This window comes from Leuciscus leuciscus (genome assembly GCF_965113295.1).
Source record: "Leuciscus leuciscus genome assembly, chromosome: 23".
Classification (NCBI taxonomy): Eukaryota; Metazoa; Chordata; class Actinopteri; order Cypriniformes; family Leuciscidae; genus Leuciscus; species Leuciscus leuciscus.
In genome coordinates this window covers 8624764-8648880 of record NC_138747.1, presented here as the reverse complement: position 1 = coordinate 8648880, position 24117 = coordinate 8624764, and the positions used below count along the sequence as shown (strand labels likewise).

Below are 24117 nucleotides of genomic sequence, written 5' to 3'. Positions count from 1 at the left end.
CATAAATCTCCCTTATTCATTTGCTTTCATTAGTGTTTTACAAGTCTCATGCTTTGACAAGGCTACAAGATAAGTCTTTGCTCTGTCTTCGTGTCTACACTTTTTATAAGAGAGTATGTACGTTCTCTTTTTCTGTATTTTTCCATTTTTTCCTTTTATTTTACCAGTGGCAGAGCTTGAGTGCTCCTTAACACAGTGTGTACTGATATTGGAGATGTCTTTAATGTGTTATATTGCTCTGTGAAGGACACAAGCGCTGAGAGCCATTTTCTTTCCATACTGCAGCACCTGCTGCTGGTCAGGAATGACTATTTCACACGGTGAGGAGTGCTTGTTTATGTATTTATGTATTTGTTTTTATTGAGCTGACTAGATGGTGAATGAAAAATACCCAAGAAATGGCTATGTAATTTAGGCAAAAGGAAGGCTACTTAAAAAAAAAAAAAAATATATATATATAATGTATATGTTAAACATTTTATTCAATTACTACTTCATTCCCATTCTTCTATTTCTTTGATTTTGTTCATTTTGCATTTATTATTACTAATTGATGAATAATATTTTAGAATAATATTAAGGAATGAGTTGGTGTGTTTGAACTGTTAAATAGTATTGGACGCACAAGACCTTTCATAAACCTGTGAAAAAAAGAAAATGTCTTTCAAAACCAACTCCGGCACTTACAGTCACGTTATATTAATCTTATATTAATATTACATTTTTATGAAAATGCTGCCTCTCTTCCCTTTCAAACCTAGTCTGAGGTTTTTATTGATTTCTGTCTAATTAGTGCCAGTGATGCAACAGCATACATCTTCATGGCAGTAAAGGTCTCACTAATGACTCAGTGTGTTGTGTTTTGGAGAACAGCTTTTCAAGATCTTTAGCCAGTGAGCTGTATATTGTTTTTAGAATAACAGCTTTGACAGAAAAGAGAAGTGCAAATGGAAATAGAGGTGTAGAGATAGAGACCATCTGCTGAGTGGCGGTACTGGAGAAAAGCAGCACTCATTCTACAGCTGATGCAAATATCTATCTGTCTCTCTGTCCGTCTCTCTCTCTCTCTATCCATCTATCCATCTACAGTACATGCACATACTTGGAGGGTGGACCTGGGGAATATTTTTTTTTTGTATTCTGTCCTGCAGTTAATCTTACAAATATAAGTAACCTGGAGAACTGGTTTCTAAACACACCTTCTGATCAAATAAACATAAATTTGCTGTGAGGTCTTTTCGAGTCCTGCTGGTGAATTGGTAAATTATTATTAAACTGTCTCGGTCCTCCCAGTAAGCTCTTTTCTCCTCATGAACATTTCTATCTAAACTCTGTCCATGAATGCTGCTTATTCTACACAGGCAGTCCACACACTCCCTGCTGGTCTCTTACCCCCAAACTATCCAATGACAGTGTCTAACAAAGAGAATGAACCTGCTTTCATCTTCCTCTCATCTCACATGCCCACATTACTGTTCCCCTTCCCTATATCTCCTCCCCCCCCCCCCCCTCTTTCTCTCTCTCTTTTCATCTGTGGCGTCTGCTCAAAGAGAGTTTTCATGTCTTCGAGCTCACAGCTGGGGGTGTGTTAAACCTGGTCTTGATCAAAAGAGAGGCTTCTAATATGTAAAATACATGATATATGACTTGGTTTTAAAAAACACAGCAGATAGGCAATGTATACCTTGTTCATTAATATACACACATTCACATGCCAATTGTGCTGTTCAAGTGGTTGATTTACTCTTTCTGAAGTCATTATGGAAAAGAACGTTCAATGACCACACATTGCTTATGTTTTCTATTTATGGTCAGTTATTCCCTATGGGAATGTGGATTTATGTGCCTTTAATGCTGACTCAATCTAAAACTGAGAATACAGTCATCTGAATTTTATAATCCAAATTTATGTAAACCATATTAGAATATTTTAGATTTCAAATATGAAGTTGATTTTAGGTAATTTTTTGTTCCATTTTCAAACATATCAATTAGTGAACATGATTAATGGCACTAGAATACTGAGACTGATTTTAATTATAATTGATTATAATTGAAATTTAGACTCTTTTGGTGTCTAATTTTAAACATTATTATATGGCGCCGACTTCAGAGTACCTCGTAGAAATGATGCCTGTAAAAGGTCAAATGATCACCTATGATCAAAGAAACTGATTGATCCTAATTATTTCCACTTGAAAGCTCTGCTAGTTTTACTCTTTTTAATGAAAAGACTCTAATTGTGAGTCTAGGTCTGTATTCAGTCACAAAGGCTAAATTTATTAAACGTCAACTCCGTTTATAATATGCAGGCCAATATCACTTCTGTTCTTTAAATGGAAATATATAGATGTGCATATGACAAGCTTATATTATAGTGTTGGGAATAGGGAAGCAAAAGAGCAGGTTAGTTTGATTTTACCAGTGACTCTAGGTGTGAAGTTAAGGACATCCTTTGCTTGATGGCACAATTAGTTCACTCTACAGTATCGCATACGCCATCCCTTTTCACTTTTTTTTTTGTATCTCTCCATATCCCTCTCCATTTTATATCTCTCTTTCTGTTTTATATGAGTGTCGAGCAGCATCACAGATTTAAAGGACTGTCATTTTCATTGCATCAGTTAATAGCTTGTATAAGCCAGTATCGCTACTGTCAGAGGATTCAGAGTTAATTTAACAATTTTTCTCATTTTGTGCACGAGTCAATGGCACCATATTCCCAAAAAGATAATATAATGCATTGATTTTTCCTCCCTCTTCGCTCTGTCTTATTCTCTCTTGTTCTCTGTCCTCTAGGCCTCAGTATTTTAAGATCATAGAGGAGTGTGTGTCTCAAATTGTCCTCCATCGTAGCGGCACAGATCCTGATTTCACATACCGCAAACGTCTGGATGTAGACTTCAGCCACCTGTTAGGTGTGTTTATGCTCTCACATATGAGCTGGTTAATTTGTTTTTTACAAACTGAAATGGTTAACCTTTCCTTCATTTCACTGCAGAGGTGTGTGTGGATAAAGCCAGGACTGAGGAGTTTGAACAGAGGGCCTCAGAGTTAGCTCAAAAGGCAAGTGCCCTTTCTTTCCCTCTTCTTTATCTTCCACCCCTCCCTTGTTTTCTATTTCTTTCTTCTCACTTTGGCTCCTCTAATGAAGTATGCGGCCTTTGAAGACCATTCACGACTGCACCATTTAGCTTTCTTTAATTAAGGCGAGATTACTTGAAATCGTTCAAACAGCCATTTGTAATTAACAGTATTCTGAGATTAAAAAGGCCCCTGTATTGATTGTTGGGAGCGTTCCTTTATAATTGTAGGCCGAAATGTACGTGGGCGAGGGCAACGGATCTATAGATCCCAAACCACAGCATTTTAACTACATCCTTTCCTGATAGCTATTTAACTTTTAAAATGAGCAACAAGTGGTTTCACATCCAGTAAATGATTGAAACTGAATGTACACTACCATATAGTCGCTAGGATATTTTAAAGTTTTTGAAAGAAGTCTCTCTAATACATTTATTTGATGAAAATACAGTAAAAAGTCCATTCTTCAGTTTCACATGATCCTTCAGAAATCCTTCAAATATGCTTGATTTCTTATCAATTTTGAAAACTGTTGTGGTTAATATGTTTGAGGAAACTGATTTTTATTTTCAGAATTCATTGAAAGTTCAAATGAACAGCAATTATTTGAAATATGAACTCTTGTAACAATGTAAAATTATTTATTTATTTACTGAACACAAACTTTTGAATTGTAGTGTAATAATTCAGCCGATTTGCTTGTTTTTCTGTCGGTGATTCTGTTGATCTTTTTAGCATCCACTACTAAGCAATGTGTAAGCCTAAACTAACCTGATTATATAGCGTATAGAATATATATTCCTCAAGACCCTCTAAATAATTTTAGCTCTCTTTGCATGGTAAAGCAGTTTAAAGATTGAGCTTTATTTCTCAATGCAAATCTTCTGACAGAACTTTTTGGATAAACCCTTAATTAACTTTGCTATGTTTTGTATTTGTTTCATTGTAGTGTAATTATCTTTCATTTCAGTAATTAGTTCTTAGCCTTAGTACATAATTCTAACAGAAGAACACAAACATCTTTGAGAACTGTTATGATGGATTTTTTTTTGTTTTTTTTGTTTTGTTTTTTGTCGTCATCTGCTGATATGGTTTTGCTCTCCAGTTTGATGAGGAGTTCCTGGGAAGACAGGAAGCTGAAGCCCAGATGTTGAAGAGAGAGGATAAGATCAATGAGCTGGAAGCTGAACTTCAGGCCTATAGAAACCAGGTATCCATGCTTTTCTTTCTCTTTGTTTTGGCTAATTTCTGTCACTGGTTTTGATGGCATTGCTGCAGGGATTCCACTCTTTCTCTAACTCGTTAGTTCTTTTATTTCAGTTGCATTCGTCTAACTTTGTTTTTCTTTAATTGGTTAGTTGACATGAAATATTATTAATGGGAAATCATAACACCACAGTGATTACGCCAGTGATGTATTTGTTTTAATTGGATTTCTATCATCTTTTCTGAAATAAACAGAAACAATGTGCAGAATTTCTTACCTCAGATAAAGATGTTTTTGGCACTAAAAAACAAGCACTCAAGAAATATTCAGCATTTTCATGGGGATAATGTGAAACTGACTCTGATTCAGTTGTTGTTCAGACCAACTGGAAGGCTAATTTGCAACAGGTTCCTTTGGTAGATGGCAATGCTACAATAAATTATGTGTGGGGGTAAATTTGAAACCTTGTGCCCTTGGCCAGTGGATTGTTTAGAGTGGATTCGGCACATCTGTTGCATATGGCAGTTTCTCTCTATTCCCCCCCCCACACACTTTCTAGCTCTCCTTGCTTTGTGTCTGTACTCCTCTCCTCCATTCTGTCCTCGAACTCAAGACTCGAGACTCTTCGTTTTTTACGGACGTGCAAACCCCTCCCATTGACATGACAAATAGGGCATCAACTGAACAGTTTGTTTGATCAATTGCTTTTTGGCTCAACGGGCTATCGTCGATAGAGCGGATCAATTCTTAAATGATGGTGGCCAATGAGCGAAGTGAAAGTTTGGAGTGCAGGCAGTTAAGCTGATCCATCTCTTTGGGGTGCGATCGTTTGCAGCAACGCAAAACGTAATCACCCAGTCAATTCTCCACATATGCAGGAGCGTCAGTCATGCTGACTCTTAGCCTGTGAATTATCTGGAGGCCGGTGTGCGTGCAGTTTGAATTAGAGCACACCTACTTGTTCAATAAATCCCCTCCCCACACCCTTGCAGCTGTTTGCCATTCAGAATGAATTGAGTGAATACACTAGAGTAATGTATTGTACTTGTTTTCTCTGAATGTTTGATAGGGGTTTGAGGTGTTTTATCAAGGAAAGGGTTATGGTCTTATTAATCTTTTATATTTACTTTTCTGAGTAAATCTGGAAGGACAGGTACTGTAAGTCTCTGTTGTACATAAATGATACGTTACAGCTCAAAGGATCTTTTATTTTTATTTGCTTCCTCAATTTTTATCTGATATTGCCATGATAATGCCATGAACTTATTGCAGTGATGATCACTCTGGAGTTACATAGGGTTTGAGGACCTTGCTCAGTGATGCAATTGGTGATGGATTCTGGCAGCGATCAGGAAACTTTCTCTTTACTTACTCCGAATCTTAACCACTCCACCACCCAGAAGTACATTGCTACTGTAGCCAGCAGGATTCAAACCTGCTTTGGGAAACGTAAATATTAGCATAGGGATAAAATGTTATGCATAAATCATCTTGACTCTTTTTTTGTCTTCATTACGGCTTTCTTTTCACCTTTTTTTTTTATTTTGCATTCTTTATCTCCTTGTGTTCTATTTACTTTACTTTTCATTTCATTTATTCTGAATGGGTTGCTCTTCATGGTTAGTTACATTTATTTACATATATTTTATGTATCATGAATGAACTATTTTAATATTAATGTGTACTGTACTGTACTGTTTTGCATGGTTAATTAATGGGGTAATTTGTTAATTTATACAACTTGAAATGTGTATTAGCATATGTAGAAATTTACATTTATATTAATAAATGCTGTAAAATATTTTTTAATTTCTTGTTCATAATACTTAATGCATTAACTTCTTGAACTGAATTAGAACCTTATTGCAAATTGTCTTCAAAAGTTTGGGGTCATTAAGAGTTTTTGTGGAAATACATTGACTTAATAAATGACATTTTAAAATATATTAAAATAGAAAACAATTGTATTGAATTGTAATATTTCACAATATTACTGTTTTAACTGCATTTTTCAACAAATAAATGCAGCCTCTGTGAGCATACGAGCCTTCTTTCAAAAACATAAATCCAGTGACCCCACATTTTTACGTTTTAAAGTTGTTTTAGAAACAGGAACTGAATTAATATGAGGCATGTTTCTTCTCTTTCCTACCTTTTTGTTTTCTGTTTTCACAGTTTGGAGCCGTTCCTGTGGTCTTGTCTTCAACTGCCTCTTCCTCATTCCCCCCTGCTCCACCTCCTCCTCCACCTGTTCCTGGGGCTGCAGCTCTGCCACCCCCTCCACCTCCACCACCTCCACCAGGCTGTGCCTTCGTACCTGGGATGCCTCCACCCCCTCCTCCTCCTCTGGGACTGGGTGCGCTGACACCCTACTCAATCCAACTCACGCTGCCTTTCGGCCTGAAACCCAAGAAGGAATTCAAACCAGAGACTTCCATGAAGCGCCTCAATTGGTCCAAGGTAAAAAAAAAAAGTACCATAAACTACTTTTTTTTGGTCTTTAACTTCACTCAAACCCTTGCGGGACAGAATCCTCCTTTGGTGCTCAAGCAGCAACAGCAGAAAAGACAGATGTTTGCGAAGTAACCAAAGAAAACTTCTTCTGTTTGCTGCCAAGCATCATTATAGGAAATGTTTCTCTGCTGTGAAGTATCACACTTTACTGTGCGGATTCCTGCTCTTGTTTCTCGGCAGATGTTGCGATACGATGTCTTGAGTTGTGTTAGTTTATAACATTACGATTAATATTTAATCTCTGTCCTTTTTGCCACCGTCATACAGATGTTTTTAAAAAATCCGCCATATGCTTCATCTCATCCGAAACCTGTTTGTAATTAGCCATTAGGCGGACACAAATATGCTTTTTTAAACAGCTGCTTGAGAAACCGACGCCATACAATATTCATGGCTCCTGACCCAAGACTTTTATCACTCATTAACAAGAGCTTTGCAGCTTAGAAAGTCAAAGACGAGGCAGCTGGTGCATCATGGGAAACATGCCACCCCATGCCGTCAAAGGGGCTGAACATAGCATTGCATGTTCGCTTAATCACGCTCGCAGTTGGAAACGTGGGTTAATCACTTCCACTGAGAGGCTACTCTTCAGGCTCTTGTTCTGTCCATTCCTGATTGTTTGATTTCTTTGAACATGTCCTCATGGAGCAGATTTGAAGAGCTGTTATTGGCTCAGGTATTTGGCAGGAGTGTGAGGTCTGTTCATTAGCGCAGCCAGTCTCATTGATTACCCTTTGAGTCTTTATGTTAACAAGAAGACTCCTTTAAACTGATCATCCCAAAATGCTCTTCTCTCCCAAGTGTTACTATGGCTTCCTTTCACACCTCCAGATTAGATATTTGAACACTACTGAAGACGTCATTTGTAGTCTTAATTTCCATCTTTACAACATCACCATAATACAGAAGTAGATTTCTTTCTTTCTTTCTTTCTTTCTTTCTTTCTTTCTTTCTTTCTTTCTTTCTTTCTTTCTTTCTTTCTTTCTTTCTTTCTTTCTTTCTTTCTTTCTTTCTTTCTTTCTTTCTTTCTTTCTTTCTTTCTTTCTTTCTTTCTTTCTTTCTTTCTTTCTTTCTTATTATTTTTTTTTTTACCATTTATTTTCCTCTCCAATCCTTCTCTCTTCTTTTTCATCCTAATTTTCTTAGGATTTTCTTTTTCTTAGTTTTTTTTTTTTCTTGGTTCCCCCCCTCTAAATGATGATCTCCAGTTTGTGTTCCTTCATTGCAGTGCTTCATGGGTGTTTTAGGCATGTGTTTGTGTGGCCTGTGTGTGGTGATGTCTGACTGGAGATCGCCCTGTATTTTCATGTACTGAGAAGACTCTACAGGGCTGCATTCAGCTGTCACACACACTGACATGTAGGAGAACAAAATAAAGACCTGCGATAGAACACAATATGAATATTTGAATAGGTTTCCTCTTTACTTTTTCATAAATCCACCTCACTGTTTAGATGCATCATGTTTCCTAGCAACTCGAGCATCTTGACCTAACGTGATGTGCCGTGATTTTTCAGTTTCTTTGCTTTCTCTGTCTCTGTAGATCTCACCCCAGGAGATGTCCGAGAGCTGTTTTTGGGTCATCGCCAAAGAGGATCGTTACGAGAACGAGGACCTGCTTGCTAGGCTGGCCGTTACCTTTGGCACACAGCGAGCCGGTCAGTCAATGTTAATGTTTCTTTGTGGTTCTGCAAATAAACCTGATGCACTGCATAAATACTGCTCTGTGTTAGCATAATAAATTATTTAAACGCTTTTTTTTTGTTAGAAGCTCTGCCTAGCCACAGTTGCCATGTTTCCATCCAAAGTTGTGAATTTTACTTTTGCACAATATTGGAATATCACATAAAACTAGGGCTGGGATAAACGATTATTTTTTTAACGATTAATCTAGCGATAATTTTTTCTATGCATCGATTAATCTAACGATTATTTTTTCCGGTCCGATTCGATTATCGATTATCTCCCCAATCCCCATTAATTCACTAATAGCAATTTATACATGTTAATTTACATATCTGAATGAAAAAAATATGAATTCCTTAACATTGCAATATATGTTTATTGCTCTTAAAATTCCAAAATAAAAGACTATACAAGTGCATAGTAATGCATTCTTAGTCAGAGGTAGCATTCATTAAATAAAACCTTAAAGCCTTGAAAACACATAGCTTACTGAAACAAGCTTACTGAACACATAGGGCCTAGCTTACTGAAAAAAAGTTCTTCTTTCAGATGAAAATAACAACAACTTGATGTCTAGCATTCAATAAAAAAATAAAAAGGTCACCCAAAATACTTGTTTAGAGCAATTGAAAGAATACAGTAACCAATGTAAACTTGAGGGCTTTAAGCTAATACAGAGAGTGCTTTTCCAACAAAAAATAAATAAAAATGAACAGTGGGAGCCAGCAGCCTGTCATGGCGTCCTTCCTGAACCAACAGAATTGAACATTTATGTTGAAAACACATAGTCCTAGCTTACTGAAAAAAGTGCATCTTTTAATTCTTCATTCACATAAAAATAACAACAACGTATAGTAATACACTCTGCCACTCACCTTTAAAAAAAAAAAAAAATACTAATAAAAAAAAAGTACTTAGCCTAACTAGAATTTTATAAATAGAACATTATTGTAAAGTGTTACCGATTTGTTATACACCGATTCAGACGTCTCGTGAGTTCAGTGTTGGACAGATCAGTTGTTTTAACCATTTATTAAAGTGAATCGGTTCAAATGAGTCATTAGTTCGCGAATCGGACGTGTCATTAGTGGACGTGTAGCCTACGGCAAGCGTTGTGTGATTATCCTGGCAGTTTATTTTTTACCACAATTCACACTCCGCGGTAATTCAAGAGAAAAAAATCTCCGAATGCTCCACGTGAAACTTTGGTCTTCTGCCCTTTTTCTATCGTGTCTAATGATTTTGATTAATATGCACGAGGGAGAGAGAGAGAGAGAGAGAGCAAGACAGCGCTCGTGTTGTTTGAAGACGGTGAGTGCGCGCGCGCGGCCGGGGCTCTCTCTCGTACTGTATATGCGCCCTGTCAAGCGCAGTCAGTCATTCTATTCTACATAAAAAATAAAATGCAGGAAAACCCATGGATTGGTTATATAACGTCGGATAGAATGATGGTCCGGCCATCACGTATCAGCGCACATAAGGTACACACAGTTAAGTAATTTGCAAACGTTTTTTAGAGAAATTAAAACAGGTCGACGAATCGACGCGCATATTTTGCATCGACGTATTTTTTGCGTCGACGTCATCGATGACCTCGACGCGTTGTCCCAGCCCTACATAAAACATTTGCAAATAAAGTGTGTTCTAGAAAAACCCACTTTCTGGGAAATTGGCACAAAATATCTGTAAAAATGGAAGCTTTTTTCATAGATCATAAATGACGCAATAAATGCTGTAATGTTGTCTTGTGTTCGGATGCTGGTGCCTTGTGTTTGGGAACACAAAAGTGTTCTTGTAGGTAATTATACCCTATCATTTTGATTACAGACTATGGCTCATGCATTTCAGAATGACCAAACCAACATTTGAGTTGCTGTGCAATGAAATTGGTCTGCTGTTTAGTCCAATTATCTAATCACATCTTCTATTGAGGGAAAGTAACATGAGTTTTTTTTTGTTGGTGCATTTATTTTATTTGTTGTGCCTTGATATTGATTTGGTAAAATGTGTGTTCCAATGTAGTGTATGGGAAATTAGGGCTGGGCGATAAAACGGTATCGGTATTTATCGACGGTACACCATTGTCGGTAACGATATAAAAAAAATGTATGCATCACTGGCTTGACCACCACAACGTTGCCCAACATCAAATGGCAAACATAATGAAAGCGGAACAAAACTGCGCTACTCATTATTTTGTGTTTCACGGACCTTTATCAGTTGACACTAGTGCAGTGCGAGACGATCTTGATCAAGCGACACTGTTACTACACAGCGCTAAGAGATCCAGTAAAGTAGGCATTTGAGCATTTGAATTTACCACTGAAGTAATAACATCGCTGCGAGATCTAGTCTTCAAATTTCTCCGTTGTTAACAGATTAAACAGCGCTGACGTGGAAACTAGGAGAAACATTGTGCCATGAATTAACTAGTTATAGTTATAGTCCACAAATCAGCAACATTCACCATGGATTTAATATAGTAACAGTAACTGTAACCATGGAAGTTTGGCAGGAATAGTAAAATGCTCTAAGTGCGTTTTTCCAGCACTTCAAAACTAAAATATTATCATATTTAAATGTTATTTTTACTGTTATGACCAAAACATTTGTTCATCCTTCAAAAATTACCATCATTAATAAAACTAAAAGTTTCAAGATGTAGAGGAACTCACACTTGGCTTATTTAAAATATTTGTTCTTTTAATAAATAAATATATATATACCATTTAAATCAAGGAAATTTCTTTGCCATTTTCCACTTTTTTTTAATCTTTATATAAGATATAAAGAAGATATTTTTGTTTTTGACTGCTAAAACTAATATAATTTGTTGTTTGCCCTAATAATGTGGATCAAAACAAAACAGTGGTTTAAATTCAGACTTTTCTACTTTTCTTAAAAAAAAAAAAAAGGTTATAAAAAATTTCAATAATTATCGATACCGAACGATATGAAACATTATATTGTGATACATTTTTTAGCTATATCGCACAGCCCTATTGGCAATTCGTCTTTTCTGTGTTTTTTATACACATTTTTAGAATGTATGCTCATCTTGGCATTTACATCCAGCATTTTTTATACAGTATCCCAAAATTCACATAAAAATGGCTGTAGACATATCTAGTGAAATAATAACGAGGATGTAGATATTATAAATTCTGAACGCCAGAGGAACTAACCTTGATTTATTTATTTATTTAAAAAAAATTCTGGCTGCATGTAGCACCTGTAGCTCTGCGTATCTTTCTTAATAATTGCATTTTTAGAAACAAATGAAGTTTTCTGAAGTTTGAACAAGGTTCCTGATCACTTCAGTCTAACCTCCAGGCTTTATGTGGCACATTTCAGCTCATATTGTTTTAGTAATGTTTCTTAATAAAATACAAGCCTGCAAAGAGGCTGATACTGAAGAATGAGTCAGCACTAAACTATATTAGACCCTACTGCAAACTCACTGCCTGTCAGTAAATGCAACAAAGCACAGTTGCTCAGTGGTTAGCCAATCATATCTTAAAGAACACAAGTTTTAGCTTAGGATTTTGAATGTTTTATTTTGGTAGTAACATTTTCTTGTATTCAAATTGAGGAAGTGAAAGACTTAAAATCAAGAATCAGCTTTCAAAATGTTCTACCTTCATCAGTCAGACTTGTAACCTTCCTTGAATGAGCTACGTGGGCTTTAGAGAGACAGACTCCCCAAGCTGTTGGATGTTCCCTCCAACTCTTCGACAGGACGTTGCCTACTGCTGTCACGATTGGGTTTTTGTACTGCTACCCACACACAGACACTAAATAAACCAAAGTTATACACACCAGAAAATAGTTTTGTACTAGTTTTGGATTTAGTCATTTAAACACTTTTACAGCCACAAGATAATTAAGATCTCTCTCTATCTCCCCCCCCCCCTTCTGATGATTTATTCACATTAAGCTTGTTTTGAATTGCTCCGGCATGTTGCTTTACTTGATTTTCTTTTCAATTATTCATATCAGCATTGTCTACCTGTCACTACTCAGCTCTATATGCAGATATCTCTTTCTCTCTCTTCCATCCTTCTCAGTACCCACAGGGATGATGTTATGCGACCGAACCTTGAATTATGCACACAGTTTAAGATGTCTAGCTTCAATAGGGCAAATGGTGAAAGCCTGTTTTACAAGGTTGTCAGATTATTTAAATTATAATGTGTGTGAGGCAGATATTTTACATGTTGGCGAATCTGACTTTAATTATGCGAACATCATCATCCTCAACTCCGTCAGGTAAACAAAGCTCGTCTTCCTCATTGTGATTTCTTGCTCACTTTCTTCATAGCTATTTTATCTGTCCATTTTACTTACTTGTGAACATAAGTGAAAAACTTTTTAATGAGTTTGCTTCAAAGTCTCTACTGGATGCTTTAGAGTGTTTTTTGTTGTAAGAGAAGCCTTTGAACTAGCCGTGTTTCGTTTTATTCCGGGTAATGTCATTCCAGATCAATTCAACAGAGACGACCAGAACAATGTGTCAAAGAGAATCTACACATACATAGTAAATACTATGAATTCACTGTGACTTTTCAGTACAACTACTGGTTATTGCACATTCAGGCAACAGCTAACCAGTGGCATTCAGATAACTCTATGGATAAAAATAAAAGCCCCTAAATATATATTAAAAATATTTTAGTATTTTTATTTAGATTTTTATTTTATTTATTTTTTTACGTCCGAAATTACTCTAATAGTGGGTATAAAAAAAAAATAAAAAAAAATATTTGCTTTGAATTAAGTGCAGTAACAATATAATTATAAGCAAGTCCCAAAGTATACATCCCAAATATACATCTACTTATATTTTAGGATATAATATATTTATAATGGATAATCATATTTCAGGTTCTTTGACATAAAAATGTGCCTTTTGGAAGAATTAATGAATTTAAGTCTCATGGTACCAATTGGTTAATGGCCGATGGGCTTCATGTGTGTTAATTGCAATATGTATGTCCAGTGTCTGCTTTGCACAAGATTGAACCTCTTAACTTTTGCTAACCGCTCTGTCTAGGTTAGATTATTTGGATGGACTTTATAGTCCGGCTCTGTCTGTTAACCTAAAGCAGGATTTGGTGCTGTCAGTCATACGCTCTCCAATCTTTGAGAAATGAAGACAACCTGTCAGATTCCACTTCACTTTACTTCAGGCCTGAGAACGCCGTGTTCCCAGACGTGATTACAGAACTCATGACAGCCGAAAACCAGACTTCCTCTCAAAGAACCAAGCGCTCAGCATCTCCGGTCACCCAGGGGCCCATCAGAGTTCTTTCACATCTCACTCGCAGATGGACTTCTTCTCTGTCTCCTTTCACTCCTCATCAAGTGTATTTGGGAGCTGCGGCGAGTGCTTTTGTATCAGTTTTATTTATTCATTGCATTTCTTTAAGGAGCAGAAGCTAACGTTTTGAATCCTCATGTCAGGACTGCATCCGTAAAGGCGGCACACTGATCCCCCGCTCGCTGCTCTTTATCCCGTCTCTCAAGCTTTCTTAATTTCCCTTAAGTGCACCAACATCTGGAGCCCAATTAAACATTAACCAGAAGAATCAAGACTTGTACTCGCTAAAATATTAATTTTCACTGCTGCTGTTCGTTGTTCTCTGCTGTTGTTGTGCTCGCCATTGTTCGTCCCTGAAATGACTGCTCTGATTGAACAGACGTTTGCTTTTTTCAGTCTGAAATCTGTTAAAGTCCTGTTATTTTGCCACATCCTCTTTCCGTCAAAGCGGCAAAATGTAGGAAACAATCACCAGCAAGCTGCTTAGAGCAAGCTTGCCCTGCCTCTGTCTTTCATCAACCCTCTATCACAATGATTCAGGCCTTTGTTGGACCATTGAGTGATTGCTGGAATAGAGCCCACACACACAAACACATGCCCTGCAATCTGCCACCCTGATACTACCGTCTGCAGTTTCACACGACTTGCTAAACTTATCCATCTGTCAGAAGTCAGTCAGTCAGAAGTCAGTGAGGAATCATTGGCATTGGAAGTTTGAGTGCAGGAAGGATCAGTATGAAGGATTTTGGGTGCTGTTAAATTTGGTCACTCACTACTCTTGTTTTAATATTTCTTATTACACACTTGTAATTGACAATACTGTTCTCTCTTTAAATGAGTCATGTCATGAATTTTCTTTCCTTCCTCAGGTTTCAAACTTGTGATAATTACTGGACATGCTATCTTGCCCTCAATCCACAATTTGATCCATCCATTTATTGAGTTTGGCTTGGACCTAATGATTCTTTGGCTGAAAGAATTGTGAATTGTGGAACATTAAATATAATAGTATACTTTTTAGCAAGATGCATAAAATTGTCTTTTACATGTGTACAAAAAATAATAAATCAAATCAAATAAGGTTGTTCTATTGAACTTTCTATTCATGTATCATGGTTTTTATTAAGCAGCACAACTGTTTTCAATAGTAGCCACATTTCTATTACCCTTCAAATTGCGCGAATTGAAAATACGCTCAATGGAAACACGTCAATTTCGCAAAAACTCCCATATATCGCAAAAAAGTTTACACTCGCATGAGGTGGTTTTTCAAGCAATTCGAGAAAGGAAAATTTGGCAAAGCTTCAATGGCAACAGCTTTTGTGCATTTTAGTGTTGTCACGATACCAAAATTATTGTTTCGATACCGATACCAAGTCAAGTATTGCGATTTCGATACTTTTTCGATACTTTTCCTGAAAATATCATTGCTGTGCTTTATTTTAAAACCGGGACAACATTCTAATCATATAACACACTAATAAATTAACATATGAACAGCAGATATATTAAACATTTGAACAAAATATGAAATACAAAAATATAAAAAATAAATTAGAGCAATGACATTCAAGGTAAAAAAATATATAAATTTAGCAGCATTATCTCATTTATCATAAGAAACATAAAGCTTTATCTTTATCTTGAACTTTGAATAAAAATATGAACAGCGTTTAAACAATGTTTAATATTGGTAACATATGATAAGCCTCATTGGTGATATATTTGACATGTGGGGAGAGAGAGATGTGTGGAAGGCCTATACTTCATGTTAAACATAAATATATAGCAGCAAAGACAACGTCGGCAGTGTTGACGGCAAAATAGGCTACAGAATAATTCGTTCTGTATTGAGAGGTGCAATATTTGAAAATCGATAATATTTTTTTTAAATGACATTTATTGTATTTATGTCAAAACGTTCAAACATCAAAATGTCATTTATTAATATGTATTCGTGTCAAAATGACATAGAAACATCTTTTCCTATTCTATTTTGCCTGGAAACGCTTCCAACACGCTTGCGTGTCGCGTGAAAAATAGGCGTCGGTTCTATTTGTAGCATGCACGCGTTTTCCGCGCGTCTCGAGCTGCGCCCAGACGCGTGTCACGCAGGCAGTTAACATGGGAGCCGAAATAAAAACGGACACGACACGCAGCCAGTGTGTTGCCGGCCTTACAAATCTGGAACGCAGTCATTCTTAGAAGTATCGATACTAATAAATTAAGGAATCGTGACGTTTTTAATTTCCGATTTAATTTTGAAGTATCGGTGCACCGTGCAACAGAGCAAGGTAGGCAACGTACTTCCATATGTCACTCCTCGCGTCATCTTTTTCTACGAGTCGTGGACCACTTGTGCTCGCACATGCAGCCATCTCGCTGTAGTGTTTTGTCCATGGTTTTGTCACATGACACTGACAGCGGCAGGTTCTTTGCTGCGTGCGTCAGGAAAAAAACACAGACCTCCATAGGGAGGCGTTTTTTTTTTGTTTTTTTTTTAAGTATCGATACTGAACAATTTAGGTATCGTGACGTTTTTAATTTCCGAGTATCGCGATACTTTTGAAGTATCGGTACACCGTGCAACACTAGTGCATTTACAGGTCACCTGAAGTAGATGACACGGTATGTTTGGACAGAAGACGAGACAATGTTCTTTATTAAACTCATAAAAGTCAAAAGAATGATGGGAATACTGGATTCTAAACAACAAAGAAATGCCACAGTCAAGACCTCGAAGCAGATATGAGGGAGAAACACCTCATGTGCCACTCACGAGTATAAAGGTCTTTCCTTGCCATTAATGCTTGGATAACACACCTACTCCTCCGATTAAAAAGAATGGCTAGTCTGGTGGCTAGGATGTACTTAAACCTACCAAAATCCATTGCCATGATTTTTGGAATGACATATCGCGAGAGGAAAAAAATAAGTTTTAGTCGCATAACATCGGTTAATGGAAACACCGTCATTTTGTAATAGTTTTTTATCGACATTTAAAAAATTGCAAAAGTTTTTCGCAAATCTGTAATGGAAACACGGCTAGTGATAATAAATAACTTTCTTGATTTCTGAAGGATCATGTGAGTAAAGGCTGCTGAAAATCAGCTTTGCCATAAATGACATTTTAAAATAGAAAACACTTATTCAGTTGTAATATTTTTTTTTAATATATTAAAATAGAAAACACTTATATTCAGTTGTAATAATATTTCACAATAGTATAGTTTTTACAAAAATTTTTATGAAGTGTGATTTAGGCATTATAAATCGCTATCCCATGTGCTCTTTACGGCGACTCAAATCAGTAGATGAACCGAATTGTTCATGACAAAAATTTTACACTTTTTAGAAAATGTTATCTTTTGAAATATAAGGATAAGAATACAATTTGAGGGTCTACAAAACAAAGGGGAAAAAAAGATAAATGTATTATACGATCCTCTAATTACTGGTCTTTTATTGGCTGAACCTCCCATGGTTTCATTTACAATAAATGGACAACTTGCACTCAGAGCTTTTCAGGATTGTAAAATATTATATTTTAGTATTGCATTATACCATACCACTGTTTCATACAATAAAAAAGAACATTTGATCCCACACACAAAAAGGAAACAATGTAATGTGAAAATAAATAAATGCAAGCTCCAGCACTATTATTTACAACATTGAAAATGCTGTTATTCAAGCAGACAAACAAACATTGTTGTGAACGTTTTCATTATAAATCTGACACTTTTCTCGATTTTATTTATTCCTTCTCTTTATTTGAAGTTTCAGTTCTCTCTCCTTCCTCAAATAACAGCAAGAGAGTACAAGCATCTTTAACAATGTGGTCTTTGCTGCTTTAATGGCTGGTTATTTTGTTCAAGATATTGCGAGTTCTGAGGCGAGCGTGTCCCTCTTGTCAGATGACGCTTCCGCTGCCCCATTGACTTGAATGTGGGAGGGAGCAGGTGTGAGTGTGTTCGTTATGTGTGACTTGGTATGTATGTCATCTGTCACGCCTGCTTTGTGTTTGTGAGAGAGTGTGAGCACAGGTGTTGTAGCCTCTTTGAGTTGATAACATCTGCAGGGGCCAAATCTCTTCTCCGCCCACCCCTCCAGATGTGGCCCGTCCTCTGGGAGCAGGTGCCGAGGCGGTGTTGCCGAGCCGAACGGCTGTTGGGACGTCCCAGGGGAATGCTTCTCCGGTGGTACTGTTTTCCTAATAACAACCTATGAAAACTGTCAGACTGTAACCTGAAACAAAACCCCACCAGAAGTGACGTTCAGCGTTGTGTAATATGACCCTTATTTCACAAGTTGCAAATTGGTGATGGATGAAATGGTACGAGGTAGATCTAGCTTGTGAGTTTGTATTATCGGTCCAAAAACTTTCTCCAGGTCATACGGTATAAACACAATTGAGCGAGACTGATATATTCAAGAGTCCTTCATGACATGGTGTTAAATGTGATTTCTTGTAGGAATGATGCATTTTATTCAGCACATTTTCCCCCTCTTTGTGAGCAGTTGTGTAGGTGTAATTGTGTATCTGTGTCATCAAGGCCTTATTTTGTTATTTATATAGGTTGTCGCGTATAAACTAAATATTGGCTCTGGTTTTTCTGTAAGATATACTAAACTGTGTAAAGAAAACTCACGGTTGGCCCACACAAAATCTGTGCTTACAGAAAGGTCTGTATAATTAGAGTCCTTCATTCACACAATTTTACCCATTCCTTACCCTTGCATTTTTGTTTGATATTTTTTTGGGGCTAATTTGTTTGTACTTTGCCAAGAACAGTTCAGAGCTAAATTTTTTGCCATGTTTAAATCAATTCCACAGATTTCCCTTCAAAAAGCTCCATAAAAGCTCCATAGATTCCATATGGCCAAGTTCAGAGGTGTACTGGGAGTGACAACTGCATTTAAATGGAGTGAATCTCTTAAGTTATTGTTATCCGTCTATCCATCGATCGGTCGTTCATATGTGGCCGTAGGTAGATAGTAACAGAAAAAGCCTTGATTTTATCTTCCTTGTCCAGATACAGATGAAGCCTATCTGCAGTCATTTATTTCTTCAACCAGACATTTATCTCTAAACATGTGCTTTTGGGTTATCCTCATCTGCCTAATGTGTCTTAGAATCTGTCCCCGCCATGTAATTTCCTGTTCAGATATAAAGCTTGTCATGGCAAAACTTCCATTCATGCCAAGCACTTCTCACTTTTGCATTCTTCCCCAGTCTGCAGAAAGCATTACTGTGTGAGAGCGAGATAAACACACACTTCTGCTTGCACTGTTCACACCCTGGATTCTCAACAATCCCTAAAATCAGACCGAAATAAATGATAAAAACTGGGCGTGAGGGGAACAAAAAGCTCAAAGATTGCGCTGAGTTTGCATGGCTTTTACTGAGCTCAGGTTCCCCCGGAGATGGCCCTCTCACGACTGTCCTGATAGAGATTATAGGATGTGGAGGCAGAATTGATGAGGAGGAGAGAACCTTCAGATTTGCTTGCCAAGTCATGCACATCTACATTGAAAAGGTTTGTGTGGGCGCATGTTCATAGAAAATGAATATTTTCTATTTGGTTGTATGACGTCAGTTGTTCCGACCAATTTCAGATGGGAAATGTCTGAGACGTGAGACGTCTCACTCCTGAGACGCGTGTGCAAGAAGTTGCTGGGTTTTTTATACCCATTTGCACGAATAGAAGAGAAAGTACATTTCAAGGATCAGGAATGCATATCATAAAGTGCTCATGTAACACTGACCTAAATGACTCCAGAAAAAAAAGTGAAGGTCTAAAATGAGCAGAAGCTTTCTGATCTTAATCTGTATATGTGTTGTTGCTGTTGTTCAGCACAGAGTTTGGTTTCCTAGATCAGAGAGATGAAGCATGTCTGTCTCTTTCATCATCCCTTTATTCTTGGCGTATTTCAGTGCTTTTTTCCAACCTGTATTGAGCTGTAGTGCGGTTCTTTTCTGTGAAGCCTTTCACTCGTTCGTTCCTTTCTTCCTTTCTTCCTTTCTTTCTTTCTTTCTTCCTTTCTTTCTTTCTTTCTTTCTTTCTTTCTTTCTTTCTTTCTTTCTTTCTTTCTTTCTTTCTTTCTTTCTTTCTTTCTTTCTTTCTTTCTTTCTTTCTTTCTTTCTTTCTTTCTTTCTTTCTTTCTTTCTTTCTCTGTCTCTCCCCCCCTCCCCACTCCCTCCCTCCCTAGACTATTCTTTAAGGGTCAGAAGTTCTGTGAAAGCTACAGATTGACCATAATGATTTACATAATTTTTTATATAATTATTTGTAATTGTTTATACTTTATAAAAATGTTTGAACCGTTGCGAAAAAGCTTGCTTGTTATCGCTGTTGTGCTAGTTGTTAATTTGCATCTTTCTACCCTGATTCATTGCAAAACATTTGTTGTTTTTTACATTTGCCTTTGCAATCACGTATATAATAATCACTTTCTTCTCCTCCTCTTACTCTCAAGAATGAATGTCTCTCTGCACACCTTTTCACTCATCACCCTTGTTGTTGATCATTTGCATTAATCTCCACAACTCTCTCTCTCTTCTCTTTCTTCCTCCTTTCTTTCTGAGACCTGCTGGCTGAGGGTTCAGTGCAAATGCAGTCTGAAGAGGCATATGATTGAACATTGCCTTTATATGGACACACTCAAACACCTGCGTTTCTGTAAGCATGTAATTAAAGGCTTTTGGCCCACAAAACTGGTAGAAGACACTTATCGACTCAGAAGCATCTCCAAGATGATAGAAAGCTAACTGTCATGCATTAGTTTATATTCATTGAATTGTTGCTGTATACTACACATATGTGTGAAAACTTCGTGTTAACATGCATATGGGCACATGTCATTAGCCCTGTAATTTAGTGTTTTTTTTGTTGCTTATATATACTCTTGTTTTAGAGAGTATGTATTGATAATTGCAAATAGCTCACACTACTGAGTCACATTAAATAACTTTGCAAGTGTGTGTGCAATGTGTATGTAATAAAATACAACATAATTACTTTGGCTCTGTGTGTGAGCTGTCCCATCACTTAATAGTAAGTGATGACTCCACTCAAAGAGTCAATTGCAGATCACAATTCACTCATACACATGTTCCAACCTCCCAGACCATCAAACACCTGCCTCAAAACCTCTCCATCGCAGATTAACCAGCACCATCTAAAACTCATGGGAGAGAATCATGACTATAGTGCAGACATTCAAAGAGAGTAAAATAGCATGATTTGTGTTTGATGTTGAAGTGTTTAATTAATTAATTAATGTTACGACTGTTTGTAGAACAGTGATATGTCTTTGCTGTTGACTCAAATTGTTCTTGCTCTTCGCTTTCTCAAAACCAGAATCAGAAAGTGCATTGTTTTTTTTCACTTTGGCAACAGAAGTTTTCAGTACTTCTAGAGACACAACATTTTCACACACGGAATAAAAGAAACTGCAGGTTGTAGTGCAGAAATGCAGTTGGTATAAATAAATGTGCATTTACACACATGCAGTTATACTGTAGTTGTGCAAAGACTAAGAATGGAAATTGCTCTGTGAAGAAAGGTCATTGAGTATTGTTTGCTGTTCATGACTTAGATTGCATTTGGAAAAAAAAGCACTGCTCTTATGTCTGTTTTTTTAGTGGACAATGATCTGTAGTCCAGGCCAGAGGGAAGTAGTTCAAAGAGGTTGTGTCCAGGGTCCGAGATGATTTTTTATTTTTTTATAGCCCCGTTTTCTCCAGCCTGTTTTCTCCTCCTAGAGGGGTATAAGTCCTGGATGGGAGGGCAAGAGTGCATTAGTAATCCTCTTAGCAGTCCTGACTATCCATGTAGCCGCCTTTTGTCCAGTTTGGTAGCTGTCCTGTGCAGCTCTATAACTGTGTGCTAAGTAACTAAATCAGGAACTTCTAGTAAAGGAGGTACATCCTCTGCTAGGCCTTTTATCACAAGTCTAAATACGTGTGTATGTGTATATTATATATAAAGCTTGGCATGGCAAAACTGCCATTCATGCCAAGTACTTCTCACTTTTGCATTCTTCCCCAGTCTGCAGAAAGCATTACTGTATGAGAGCGAGATAAACACACACTTCTGCTTGCACTGTTCACACCCTGGATTCTCAACAATCCCTAAAATCAGACCGAAATAAATGATCATAACTGGGCGTGAGGGGAACAAAAAGCTCAAAGATTGCGCTGAGTTTGCATGGCTTTTACTGAGCTCAGGTTCCCCCGGAGATGGCACTCTCACGAGTCACGACTAATAAAGCCTCTCATTAAAGCATCACACACACACACACACACACACACACACACACACACACACACACACACACACACACACACACACACACACACACACACACACACACACACACACACACACACACACACACACACACACACACACACAGTAGTTCTTTATAGTTTGGGTGATTTATTTATTTATTTTTATTAAAAAACATGCTGGATCAATTTGGCAAATTGGTTGCATTACAGTAAAACAAAATGAATCCGTATCTGAATCCATAAAAAAAAAAAAAAAAATCCTACACCCATGTCAAATGACACAACTCACAACTTCACCACTGCTCTTGTCATATCAATTCTCATATTGTCCTATGACTGTTTGCACATGCATGATCGACGCATCTGGATGAATTGGTGAGTTGACTGCTTTTGTTTCATGCGGAGGCTACTGGTGTGTCCATGACTAGTACTGTGTTTGAGAGAGGAGCGTTTGATCTGTAATGATGGACATAAGTGCAGTGCGTGGGCAGATGAATGTGGATGGATAAAGGGAGACATTAGTTCACGTTGAGTAGTTTTTGTTATATTAAAGAGACAGAAAGAAAGAAAAAGAGTAATGAGGCTTTAACACTGATATGGCTGACTGACCTCAGCCTTTAAGGTTTGACCCTTTTTAACTAACACACCGTCATAGCACTGTTAGCTGTATGTTTGAGGAGTAAAAGTGCTGCTACTACTGTATTGTCTAACCCCTCATCTTCTATTACAGTTTTTTTTTTTTCACAATGTAGTAGATAATCTGTCATTTTGACCCAATAAATGTGTAGTTAACGATTTTTTTTCTTCTGTAAATCTGTGTGTTTTTTGTGATCGTGTTTTGTGAACTCCCTCAAACATGTATTGGTAAAATTATGTTTTGAAAATGTGTAGGCACTAGGCAGTACAGCTGTATATGTTATTTATTGAAAAACATTTTTTATCAAGACTTATGTGCCTACTGATCAGAAAACCATTCTGTGTTTCCTGTCATGGAATAAGAGATATTGATGTACTATGAACACATTGTGAATTTTAGAAGTGTAAAACAAGTTTAAAATAATCTTCCTCAGCTGAAAATATTTTTGTAAGACAGATGATTAGAGCACACTGGGTTCCATAGTCACTCATACCCAGAATGAAATAGGATAGTATTGTTTCCTGACACCAAAATGACTGATAAGAGTAAAAGTGAGAAACTTTACAGAGAAGATAGCAGCAAAATAATGATGATGATAATAAAAAAATAAAAACTACTTATTTTAAGTGAATCTCGAAGTAAAAAAAAAAAAATGTTAGGAGTAATTAAGTACTAATTTAGTTTTTTTCTTGCGTAGTGTTGAAGTATGTGTCAGATCTGGAATTTCCTGTTAATGATAAAAAAAGAAAAATCAGTTCATAATCTTATTTTTGGGTGCTTTGAAAGAACTGTTCTCTTAATAGCTGAGATGATAAAATATTAAGCATGTTAAAACATTATTTAAAAGTTAATCTTGGGTCATGACGCTGCTGCTGTCCAAATGCTGCAGCTTTAATATTTCATAGTTCTCTGCGGAAGAGGAATATGAGAGATCTCTCCACATCTTTAACCTTGGATTATTTGTCTCTATCATTTTTGTCAATACAATCTTCCATCTATCTAAAGACCAGACTTGAGTACATGGCATGTATATTTCAAACATGTATTGTGATGATTAAACAAACAGTAGAACAGACAAGCTCGCTCATTTCTATCACTTTAGTTTAGCAGGATCTTAACTTATATTAATCTTTTATCCTTTTTTTTTTTTTTTTGCCACCATGGATCAGTTTTGGTCATCCCACATGCTTTTGTCTCAGTTTCTAATGCTCTGTCTCTCAGTGATTTAATTAACGCATTGTTGGAATGAGAAATGTAAATTTTTACTGCCAAAACAAAAGCGGATGAGACAGTAGTCATAGTTATTATGATGAACTAGATTTTAAATGTGAGTGGTGCTTACAAGTGCAAAACTCACCATCATGTGTGTTGTG

The 24117-nt window shown here is 36.9% G+C and overlaps 1 protein-coding gene across 3 annotated transcripts in view; it reads left to right on the top strand.

The window, feature by feature from the left end:
- The window catches only part of diaph3 (diaphanous-related formin 3), a 330760-nt gene that overhangs the window by 138263 nt on the left and 168380 nt on the right, over positions 1-24117 (top strand). For all 3 annotated transcript variants that reach the window (XM_082156057.1, XM_082156058.1, XM_082156056.1), the window contains 6 exons: positions 204-320; positions 2800-2918; positions 3002-3066; positions 4190-4294; positions 6467-6751; positions 8349-8463. In XM_082156057.1, the coding sequence (XP_082012183.1) occupies positions 204-320; positions 2800-2918; positions 3002-3066; positions 4190-4294; positions 6467-6751; positions 8349-8463 (806 nt within the window). The remainder of the gene's footprint in view (positions 1-203; positions 321-2799; positions 2919-3001; positions 3067-4189; positions 4295-6466; positions 6752-8348; positions 8464-24117) is intronic.